The following is a 12,578-nucleotide window of genomic DNA, read 5'->3' on the forward strand; positions in this document are numbered from 1 at the left end:
CTCAACAATCTTGAAAAATCAAGCCACTTCTTTAGGTGCCTAACAAAGGATACAAAGGCCTAGTTTAAGGCATCCACTTTTGAAATTTTGGCAATGTTCCTTTAAAATGTTGTTCCATGCAGATTTACTTGACATTTAAAAATATGCATATGATTTCTTTCTTCAACATTCATATGCAGTATTTAGGTTACAGATATTTTCTTCCTTTAAACTATTAAAATTAACTTAATATCAAAAACATCAAACCAAAATTAAAGGTCAGACTCTGATCTCACTCCATGTTTATGCCAATATTACTGTGCTGCTCATCCTTGCTCAGAGCACTAATAGGGCTATGTACATAATTAGAAGAGAATATCATAAGTATCTAACCACTCATTTCTCTCCCCCAAAAATAATTTAATTACTCCAGACCAGGCTGGATAAAAATCAATGATTTTTTTTAAATTAAAAAAAAAATGGATATTTTTTATTTAAATCAGATTTTTTTGATAAAATGCTTTTTGAGGAAAAAAACCTATCTAAAGATAGTTTTAATTAAGATACATTATAGCTCAAAGATATCTCGTGGAATAGGGATTATACATTCTAATTCTATAGTATGAGACAATATATTAATGCAATGTTTAAGAAAAGTTTTGTAAATGAGTTCCAATAGTTCATGGATTAGGGACCCAATCTTATGGGGTTCCACAGGCTTTTGTATAGATTATTTAGATTAATCTTTCTATCTAACCAATGGGACTCAGTGCTCAGTCTAGAAGATACCACCAGAGATGCTTAGTTTTGCAGTTCTCAAACTGTGGATTTGTGTCTCCAGAGGTAACATGCTTGTTAATAGCAAGAATGTTTTTTAAATAAATAAATAATATACAGAGGAGAGAAATAACAGACCTCAACTCTATTGTCCCTCTGCAAATTTGTGTACACAGAGTCAATCCCTTAGCTCTCTCTAAAAGTGCAAAGTTTCAAAAAGTTCAATGAATAGAAGATTGTTGGGGGCGGAATAGATCTGGACAAGGAGAAGAAGTCTGGAGATAAATGTGAGAAGTGAGGGACATATGCTTGTTTTGTTAAAATATTATATGTTTGCTGTTGAAGAAAAAAAATCCAGAATACTTAATGTTGTTGTTTTAGTTAAATAAAACAATTTAAATGTCTGTCTGGTGATGTTCTCCTAATACAGCATGGCAAGAAAATCCTCCAAATATTAATGATTAACCTGTTGAATTGGAGATAGTTCACCTCCCAATGACTTCATAAATATCTGCTTCAATTACCTTCGGTAAATGAAAAAAACAAACTATCATTCATTTTCTGATATAGCTGTAAAACTAATCTGAAAAGTTTTCAAAATAAGTCAGTTTAAAAATGTATAGTGTGTACCTTCTAAAAATGAAATCTGCATCTATCTCTGAGTTGTGACGAATATGTATTAAGGTTATAACAACGTACAAGAATGCACTTTTATGTAGAAAACCATGATTAAATCTAGTCTTCCTGACCCGTGATTTAAATCATGATTTAAGTCAATTTGATTTAAATCAAATCCACCCTGCTCCAGACATTTTTAACCACGTGAAAGACAGAACCACTATATTGGATCAAATTCTGGAAACCACCTGACTGCCTGACTTTTTGCTTTCTAAATTTCACAGCTCCTGTTTACCATGTATACTCACAAAGACCATATTAAAGTTGTGACAGAACCCAAGACAGTTAAAGGTTGAAACAAGCCATAAGCCCTCTGATACCTAATTTATAATGGTGTGCATTAATAAAGTCATTAAGGTGGTGTCCCATTGTGCCTTGTACTGGAAGACACTAAGGTATATTTTAATCTGAACTACGAATATTCTCGTTTTCCCATTATCATATTACTCTTCTTTTAATGCATTTTTGTGTGTGTACGTTTCCTTCACTGTTAAGAAGGAATCATATTAGTGTTTTAGTATAAGAATTACTGAAAAATACAATTTTAATCTGAAAACTACTTCACAATTTGAAGGAAGGGAAAAAAATTAGTCTTAATCCAGCTGGCCCAAGCACCTCACTAAATCAGAGCATCTGCACACAAGATGCTGTAGTTGAAGTCTGACTTTTATTTTAACAAATCCAGAAAGTGACACAAAAACTGGGGTATTTATCTATAACAGCCTGAAAGAGATTAATTTAATAACAGTCAAGAGCAGGTTTAATACCTGGAGTATCCCAAACACAGCAATCTCAGGTCCAAGAACTTGGGATCCCATAGAATTAATTTCCCAGTATGATGTACAGCTCACATTCTAGGAAAATCTTAAAGCTGCTTCATTGTATGAACCCCTGGGTCTGGGGGATTAAACAAGTCTCAGAAGACTAATTAATTTCATTTTGTGGTACCTAATAAAGACAGAATCTCAAGTATTATAAGAGTATTATTTTTAACTAGAGACAGTATGGTCTTCCACAAAAATGCCTTTGGACACTGTCTGTAATTTAAAGCACCAATCTTAAACACACTTATACAAGAGAAGTACAGTTAAAAATCAATGAGACTGCTCATGAGTATAAAGTTATTCAAGTTATTCATACATATAAGTATTTCCAAGCTCAGGACCTACATACTCTACTCCTGGAGGAATTTTGCACCACTGCGCATGCGCAGAATTTATATTCCCTGCAGAAAAAGGACTTTCTGACAGGGAAGCAAAGGGAAGCCACAAGAGCAGTCATGCGACCCTCCCCAGCAGTCTGTTTCGGGGGCCGAGGGCAGCCAGCAGAGAGGCAAATCACTGTGGGGATGCGGGACTGGGGAAGACCCGGCTGGTGGCTCCTACCCTGCGCCCGGCTCAGCTGCTAGTCCCGTCAGGGCTGGGGAAGACAGGACTTCCTCTTCCCCTGCACGGCATCCAGGGCCAGGTCAGACCCACCCCCAGATTTCTCCCCCAGCTGCAGGAAGCTCTGCAAGCTCTCTTTCTCCCCCTCCCTCCTCTGTTTCCTGCACCCATCACTCCTCAGCTGCAGCGGGATGGATTCCTGTACAGGATCCCCTGCCCCATCCGCCCAACCACTGTGCAGCCAGATCCCCTCATACCCAGACCCTCCCGCCAAGCCTAACCCCCCCACATACACACACTCAGAAGCACCCCCGATGAGCCCCACTCCCCCTGCACCTGGACCACCCTGACGAGCCACCCACACCCGAATCTCCACCTAGCTGCATCTGGACCCCCCCAATGAGCCCACACCCATACCCCCTTGCCAAGCTCTATCCTCCCCACACCCAGACCCCGCCCCCTGCTAAGCCCCAACCACCTTCACCTGGACCCCCCTGCAGAGTCCCATTACCATTGCACCCAGAAACCCCCAACAAGCCCCTGTCCATCTAGATCCCACACTGAGCTGCCCGCACCCAGATTGACCCACCCAGAGCCCTCTCAACCCACACCTGGATCCCCCCACACTAAGCCCCTCCACACTTGGATCCTGCCTTGCTGAGCCTGCCTGCCCACACCTGGTGCAACTGGCACAGAGGGGCAGGGCCTAGGGTATTTCTGGAGCAGGCCCGGTCCTTGCGCTATGTCTGGGTTGGGTGCAGCCTCACCTAGGGTGACCAGACAGCAAATGTGAAAAATCGGGACAGGGGGTGGAGGGTAATAAGAGCCTATATAAGGAAAAGACCCAAAAAATCGGGACTGTCCCTATAAAATTGGGTCACCCTAGCCTCACTGCTGAGTCTGTGTCCCAGGGGACACGGGGAGCTGCACAGTGATCTCCCATCTCTGTGCAGCCAGTGGCCTGTGCTCCCCAAAGCCATGCAGGAGCCTCCACATTTATTTGACAAATAAAATTTGCATAATTATAAAATATTGTGTGCAGAATTCCCTCAGGAGTAAATGTTTACTTATGTTGGTAAATTAACTTAGAGGAGCATCTGGGCTGCTAGAAGTTTGTAAAACTTCTATTTAAATTAAAAATACTAAAAACTAACAAGAAAAAAGTCATAAAGACCAATATAAATATTTCCATTTAAAAAAAAAACAATGAAAACAGTGGGATTTAGACAAATTAATATCCCCCTGCAGTGCAGCACTTAGAAGCTGAAAGTGAAATTGAGTATAAACATGTGATACTGACTTCACTGATTGGCACTGTCCCTGATGAGAGAACTGCAAAAGGTGAACAAAGTGTCTAAATAGTAACGTTAATGAGACTTTAAATATTTTTTTTCTTTTCTTATATAATGTAAGGTACTATGAGCAACACAGGTAAATAAATTTGTTTGCACAATATTTTTAAACTGATGCCCCTTTAAATTAAATGGAGACAATGAATGTGGAAGGGTAAAAATGGCTATTTTCCAGAAGGGAAACAGAAAAATTAATTTATATGATGGGCTAAACCATTAGGACCTCTCTCTTCCTCCCTTTCTTCAGGGGAAGGCATACACACCCAAACCATGCTCTCCCAGAATTCTTCCAGGTGAAAAGTTTGGTTTCCTACACTATGACAGGTCAATTATTTATCAGAACCAAAATCCGTACACAAGGATTACAGTAATCTACAGTAGTGGTGCAAAATAAGGCTTTCATCTTGCAGGCACTTATGTATGTGCTTAACAGTCCCACGAACTAGTGAAATCATCAAGGCCCAGTTACAGCACTACTGTAGAGCTGTAGTCGTTCGAGGTAGCACTGCGGAACAGTGTGTTTTATTTACTTCTTACAGGAAGTAACCAACCCGGTTGAAATGAGACCAAGCCTACTCACCAACTTTTCTACTAATAATGTGTTTCTCCAAACAGCTGTCCCAGTCCTGCCTATTGCACTGAGGCTGTAAATTGTCCCACTGCTTCCCCCTCGAGTCAGATGTTTGGATTGGAGCCCGGTACCTTGTACACCAAGGAGGCCAGAGGACTCTCACAGGCTGGGGACTGCAAACCCCTTTCATCCCCACAGCAGGCTGGGCTTACATGGCTACCCCGGCACACCCTGGTGGCATCCCCATTCAGTGAGGAGGGCACAGGAGAGTGAAGTAATGGTCAGAACTGCAGCAGCCCAGGGACCCAGCTCGAGCTTGCCCCCGCAGAGAGAGGGCTAGCAGCGAAGGGCGCCACTCAACCACCGGCGCGCGCTGTGCCACCCCTGGACAGGGACACAAGCGGCTGCGCCCGGCCCCTCTCCCGGCGCGGCAGCAGGAAGGGGCCGAACCGCCCTGCCCCACACGGCCGCAGCCTGGCGTGAGAGCGGCTGGGGCCAGGCGGGAGCAGCGGAGGCGCGGGCTACGCACCCAGCAGGAGACCGTCCATGTCAAAGATCAGGTGGGTGGCGGGCCGCGGCGGAGCGGGGCGGCAGGAGGAAGCGGCCATGGCGGGGCAGCGGCGGGAGCCGGGAGCACAAGCGGAGGAGCCGGGCGGCGCAAGCGCTGTCAGCCGCCGGCGAAGGGGAGGCGGGCGCCTGCTGCTGCTGTTTGGTAGTGGGGGAGGCGCGGAGCTGGGGCTGGTGCCGTGCGCTGGAGCAAGGGCTGCGGGATGCTCACACGAAGTGCTCTGCGCTGCAGCTTGGGGCCGCGGGCTGCACTGCTTCGCCCCAAGGGAGAAGGGAGCGGGTGCTGCAGTTTTCTGTCTCTCTCCCTCCAGGGCGGCTCTGGATTAGGGAGAGAAACTAAACCACGTCCGGAGAGCATCTGGGCCACAGCCGCAAAAGCAAACTCCATTTGTAGCCTGTGTCACTGAGGCTGTAGGAGCCTCTGTAGTACCCAGGCACAACCCCCACAGTGTATGGAGGCCTGGCCAATTTGATAACTAGGCATAACTCATATCTCTACCCAGAGGCGGAAGCAGACTAAAATAAGGGTATGTCTACACTACGAAATTAGGTCGATTTTATAGAAGTCGATGTTTAGTAACCGATTTTATACAGTCCCCCCTAAGTGCATTAGGTCAGCAGAGTGTGCCCTGAATACCATGGCTAGCATCGACTCACAGAGTGGTATACTGTGGGTAGCTATCCCACAGTCCCTGCTGCCCATTGGAATAATGAGTTAAGCTCCCAATGCCTGATGGGGCAAAAACATTGTCGCGGTTCGTTTTGGGTACATGTTGTCAGTCTCCCCTCCCTCCCTCCCTCCTTGAAAGCAACGGCAAACAATCATTTCATGCCTTTTTTTCCTGGATTATCTGTGCAGACGCCATAGTACAGCAAGCATGGAGCCCATTCAGCTGCATACTGCTTTTGTGAGCATTTTAAACACATCGCGCATTATCCTGCAGTATGTGCAGAGCCTAACTAGGAGCCGCTAGCATGAGGAAGATTATGAGGAGGACATGGACACACTCGTTCCTAAAAGCACGGGATGTGGTAATTGGGATATCATGGCGGCATTGGGGCATGTTGATACAGTGGAACGCCGATTCTGGGCCCAGCAAACAAGCACAGACTGGTGGGACCGCATAGTATTGCAGGTATGGGATGATTCATAGAATCATAGAATATCAGGCTTGGAAGGGACCTCACGAGGTCATCAAGTCCAACACCCTGCTCAAAGCAGGACCAATCCCCAACTAAATCATCCCAGCCAGGGCTTCGTCAAGCCTGACCTTAAAAACCTCTAAGGAAGGAGATTCCACCTAATATACAACCTAAACCTCCCCCACTGCAACTTGATACCATTACTCCTTGTTCTGTCATCTGGTACCACTGAGAACAGTCTAGATCCATCCTCTTTGGAACCCCCTTTCAGGTAGTTGAAAGCAGCTATCAAATCCCCCCTCATTCTTCTCTTCTGCAGACTAAATAATCCCAGTTCCCTCAGCCTCTCCTCATAAGTCATGTGCTCCAGCCCCCTAATCATTGTTGTTGCCCTTCGCTGGACTCTTTCCAATTTTTCCACATCCTTCTTGTAGTGTGGGGCCCAAAACTAGACACCGTACTCCAATTGAGGCCTCACCAATGCCAAATAGAAGGGAATGATCACGTCCCTCGATCTGCTGGCAGTGCTCCTCCTTATTCAGCCCAAAATGCCGTTAGCCTGCTTGGCAACATGGGAACACTGTTGACTCACATCCAGCTTCTCGTCCACTGTAACCCCTAGGTCCTTTTCTGCAGAACTGCTGCCTAACCACTTGATCCCTAGTCTGTAGCAGTGCATGGGATTCTTCCGTCCTAAGTGCAGGACTCTGACATATCAAAAGCTTTGCTAAAGTCAAGGAATAACACGTCCACTGCTTTCCCCTCATCCACAGAGCCAGTTATCTCAGCATAGAAGGCAATTAGATTAGTCAGGCATGACTTGCCCTTGGTGAATCCATGCTGCTGTTCCTGATCACTTTCTCTCCTCTAAGTGCTTCAGAATTGATACTTGAGGACCTGCTCCATGATTTTTCCAGGGACTGAGGTGAAGCTGACTGGCCTGTAGTTCCCCGGATCCTCCTTCTTCCCTTTTTTAAAGATGGGCACTACATTAGCCTTTTTCCAGTCATCCGGGACCTCCCCCGATCACCATGAGTTTTCAAAGATAATGGCCAATGGCTCTGCATTCACATCCGCCAGCTCCTTTAGCACCCTTGCTAAAATGCAGTGCATTCAGCCCCATGGACTTGTCCAGCTTTTCTAAATAGTCCTGAACCACTTCTTTCTCCATAGAGGTCTGGTCACCTCCTCCCCATACTGTGCTGCCCAGTACAGTAGTCTGGGAGTTGACCTTGTTCGTGAAAACAGACGCAAAAAAAGCATTGAGTACATTAGCTTTTTCCACATCCTCTGTCACTATGTTGCCTCCCCCATTCAGTAAGGGGCCCAAACTTTCCTTGACCACCTTCTTGTTTCTAACATACCTGAAGAAACCCTTCTTGTTACTCTTAACATCCCTTGCTAGCTGCAACTCCAAGTGCGATTTGGTCTTCCTGATTTCTCTCCTGCATGCCTGAGCAATCTTTTTATACTCCTCTCTGGTCATTTGTCCAAGCTTCCACTTCTTGTAAGCTTCTTTTTTGTGTTTAAGATCAGCAAGGAATTCACTGTTAAGCCAAGCTGGGCGCCTGCCATATTTACTATTCTTTCTACACATCAGGATGGTTTGTTCCTGTAAACTCAATAAGGATTCTTTAAAATACAGCCAGCTCTCCTGGACTCCTTTCCCCCTCATGTTATTCTCCCAGGGGATTCTGCCTATCAGTTCCCTGAGGAAGTCAAAGTCTGCTTTTCTGAAGTCCTAGGTCCGTATTCTGCTGCTCTCCTTTCTTCCTTGTGTCAGGATCCTGAACTCGACCATCTCATGGTCACTGCCTCCCAGGTTCCCATCCACTTTTGCTTCCCCTACTAATTCTTCCCTGTTTGTGAGCAGCAGGTCAAGAAGAGCTCTGCCCCTAGTTGGTTCCTCCAGCACTTGCACCAGGAAATTGTCCCTTATCCTTTCCAAAAACTTCCTGGATTGTCTGTGCACCGTTGTATTGCTCTCCCAGCAGATATTGGGGTGATTGAAGTCCCCCATGAGAACCAGGGCCTGTGATCTAGTAACTTCTGTTAATTGCCTGAAGAAAACCTCGTCCACCTCATACCCCTGGTCTGGTGATCTATAGCAGACTCCCACCATGACTTCACCCTTGTTGTTCACACTTCTAAACTTAATCCAGAGACTCTCAGGTTTTTCTGCAGTTTCATACTGGATCTCTGAGCAATCATACTGCTCTCTTACTTACAATGCAACTCCCCCACCTTTTCTGCCCTGCCTGTCCTTCCTGAACAGTTTATATCCATCCATGACAGTACTCCAGTCATGTGAGTTATCCCACCAAGTCTCTGTTATTCCAATCACATCATAATTCCTTGACTGTGCCAGGACTTCCAGTTCTCCCTGCTTGTTTCCCAGGCTTCTTGCATTTGTGTATAGGCACTTAAGATAACTCGCTGATCGTCCTGCTTTCTCAGTATGAGGCAGGAGTTCTCCCCTCTTGCGCTCTCCTTCTTGTGCTTTCTCCTGGTATCCCACTTCCCCATTTACCTCAGGGCTTTGGTCTCCTTCCCCAGGTGAACCTAGTTTAAAGCCCTCCTCACTAGGTTAGCCAGCCTGCGTGCGAAGTTGCTCTTCCCTCTCTTCGTTAGGTGGAGCTCTTCTCTGCCTAAAAATCCTTCTTCTTGGAACACCACCCCATCGTCAAAGAATCCAAAACCTTCTTTCTGACACCACCTGTGTACCATTCATTGACTTCCACGATTTGACGATTTCTACCCGGGCCTTTTCCTTCCACAGGGAGGATGGACAAAAACACCACTTGCGCCTCAAACTCCTTTATCCTTCTTCCCAGAGCCAGGTAGTCTGCAGTGATCCGCTCAATTCATTCTTGGCAGTATCATTGGTGCTCATGTGGAGAAGCAGGAAGGGGTAGCGATCCGAGGGCTTGATGAGTCTCGGCAGTCTCTCCGTCATATCGTGAATCCTAGCTCCTGGCAAGCAGCACAATTCTCGGTTTTCCCGGTCAAGGCAGTAGATAGATGACTCAGTCCCCCTTAGGAGGGAGTCCCCGACCACCACCACCCACCTCCTTCTCTTGGGAGCGGTGGTCATGGAACCTCCATCCCTAGGACAGTGCATCTCATGCCTTCAATCGGTGGAGTCTCCTTCTGCTCCCTTCCCTCAGATGTATCATCTAGTCCACTCTCCGCATTAGTACCTGTGGAGAGAACATGAAAACGGTTGCTCACCTGTATCTGCATTGCTGGTACATGGATGTTCCTCTTTCTTCTTCTGGAGGTCACATGCTGCCAATTTTCTTCACCGTCCTGTCCCCGTTGTGCAGCCTGCTCTGATTCTTCAGAATGGTGTGCCCATAGAAGCATATCCTGACGTCTGTCCAAGAAATCTTCATTTTCTCTTATGAAACGCAGATACTTGTTTCTCCAGACCTTGAACCTTCTCTTCCAATATGGAGACCAGCTTGCAGTTTGTACAGACAAAGTTGCTTCTGTCCTGTGGAAGAAAGACAAACATGGCATATCCTGTGCAGGTCACAACAGCTGAACACTCACCATCCATATTACTTTCCTTCTCAGATCTTCCTCAGCTGTTGAAGTAACTACTCAGAGAAGCCTGCAAGCTGAAAGCTGCAGTGGGCTCTCCCCAGGCAAACTCCCAGGCAAACTCCCTCTGTTAGTCACTCTATGATTCTATGAACTCTATGTACTCTGTTTATGCTGTGGGTGGTTTCCTATTGGCACTGTTGACATCTTAGCCCCAATCTTGTAAAATCGTGCAGAACTTTAATGAGATTTGGAAGAGTAAAGCTACTCATATGTCTTAAATGCAGGATCAGAGCCATAAATGGTCCAATGTAGCTCAAACCTATCTAAAGATTTTCTTGAAGAAAACTAGGGTGACTAGATGTCCCAATATTAGGGGCTTTGTTTTTTATAGGCGACTATTACCCCCCCCCCATCCTGATTTTTCACACTTGCTATCTAAAGAAAGCATAAAATGGAGTCAAAGAAATTGTGTAAACTAGTTTGCTTACGTGGTAGTTTGTTATATGCTGGTTTGTTTACGGCATGATGAACTGCTGATTAGTTGTTTTCAGAAGTCCAAAGAGGTTGCAGAAACAGACTAGAATCTTCTCACAATCAGGGGAGTCTCCGTACATAGCCTCTGGAATTTCTTTTGATTGAGCAATTTTGATAGGACAAGGTTGTTGCCACCCCTTTGGGACATTTCTTGGCTGGGGAACATTTGGCATCTTACACAGCATGTAGGAGGTGTCAAAATCATTATTACATGTACCAAGTGGCATTGATTTTTTTTTTTTAACTTTATTCATGATTTTTCATTGCTTCGTTGGCAGTTCTGCTTTAAGCCTTGTCCAGTCTGGAAGAAATTATGCTCTTTTAAAATATGTTGGCTTCCACACCACTATGCACAGCATGTAAAATTTAAAAGTCTTTGCCAGATCAGGACCTGAGTGCATACTCGTGTGACCTTGCTGAATGGGTATTAATAATGATTACTGCAATTTCCTCTCAGCAAGAAATAATTGTGTTGTCACCAGACAGCATGTTTTTACTTTGGTCTGGTGTACACTGTAGATAGGATTGCCAACTTTCTAATCGCACAAAACTGAACACCTTTGACCCCCCCCACCCCGCCCCTTCCCCAAAGCCCTGCGCCTTCTCCGAGGCCGTACCCCCACTCACTCTATCCTCCCTCCCTCTGTCACTCGCTCTCTCCCATCCTCACTCACTTTCATTGGACTGGGGCAGGGGGTTGGGGTGTGGGAAGGGGTGAGGGCTCCGGCTGGGAGTATGGGTTCATAGAATCATAGAATATCAGGGTTGGAAGAGACCTCAGGAGGTCATCTAGTCCAATCCCCTGCTCAAAGCAGGACCAATCCCCAACTAAATCATCCCAGCCAGGGCTTTGTCAAGCCTGACCTTAAAAACCTCTAAGGAAGGAGATTCCGCCACCTCCCTAGGTAACCCATTCCAGTGGGATGGGGCCACAATTGAGGGGTTCAGGGTGCGGGAGGGGGCTCAGGGCTGGGACAGAGAGTTTGGGTGTGTGGGGGGGTGAGGTCTTCGGCTTGGGGGGGGTGCATGCTCTGCAATGGGGCTGGGGATGAGGGATTTTGGGTGAAGGAGGGGTAGGGTGACCAGACAACAAGTGTGAAAAATCGGGACGGGGGTGGGGGGTAATAGGAGCCTATATAAGAAAAAGACCCAAAAATCGGGACTGTCCCTATAAAATCGGGACATCTGGTCACCCTAAGGAGGGGGCTCCAGGCTGGGGCCGAGGTGTTCGGAGTGCGGGAGAGGGCTTGTCAAGGCTGTATCCCCACTTTGAACTTTAGGATACAAATGTAGGGGCCTGCATGAAAACTTCTAAGCTTAACTACCAGCTTAGCTCTGGTCCCGCTGCCACCATTCCCACTGGATTCCCTCCCTGGGAAGCCTTGAGAAACCTCTCACCAATTCCCTGGTGAATACAGATCCAAACTCCTTGGATCTTAAACAAGGAGAAATTGACCCTTCCCCCCTCCTTCCTTTCACCAACTCCTGGTGAATACAGATCCAAACCCCCTTGGATCTTAAAACAAGGAGAAATCAATCAGGTTCTTAAAAAGAAGGCTTTTAATTAAAGAAAAAGGTAAAAATCATCTCTGTAAAATCAGTATGGAAAATAACTTTACAGGGTAATCAAACTTAAAGAGCTCAGAGGACCCCCCTCTGTCTTAGGTTCAAAGTACAGCAAACAAAGATAAACACTCTGGTAAAAGGTACATTTACAAGTTGAGAAAACAAAGTAAAACTAAGACGCCTTGCCTGGCTTTTTTACTTACAAGTTTGAAATAAGAGAGACTTGTTTAGAAAGATGGGGAGAACCTGGATTGATGTCTGGTCCCTCTCAGTCCCAAGAGCGAACAACCCCATAAAACAAAGAGCACACACAAAAGCCTCCCCCCACCCCCCAAGATTTGAAAGTATCTTGTCCCCTTATTGGTCCTTTGGGTCAGGTGTCAGCCAGGTTACCCTAGCTTCTTAACCCTTTACAGGTAAAAGGATTTTGGAGTCTCTGGCCAGGAGGGATTTTAGTACTGTACATGGAGAGCTGTT

General features: G+C 46.0%; 1 protein-coding gene across 1 annotated transcript in view; it reads right to left on the reverse strand.

The window, feature by feature from the left end:
• Positions 1–5,394, reverse strand: part of LOC112103932 (pseudouridine-5'-phosphatase) — a 146,728-nt gene extending 141,334 nt beyond the window's left edge. The window contains exon 1 of the mRNA XM_024195922.3: positions 5,272–5,394. Within this exon, the coding sequence (XP_024051690.1) occupies positions 5,272–5,350 (79 nt within the window). The 5' untranslated portion in view covers positions 5,351–5,394. The remainder of the gene's footprint in view (positions 1–5,271) is intronic.
• Positions 5,395–12,578: the final 7,184 nt, after the last annotated feature.

The sequence above is a fragment of the Terrapene carolina genome, unplaced genomic scaffold, assembly GCF_002925995.2.
Source record: "Terrapene carolina triunguis isolate 2854851 unplaced genomic scaffold, T_m_triunguis-2.0 Scaffold23, whole genome shotgun sequence".
Taxonomy (NCBI): domain Eukaryota; kingdom Metazoa; phylum Chordata; order Testudines; family Emydidae; genus Terrapene; species Terrapene triunguis.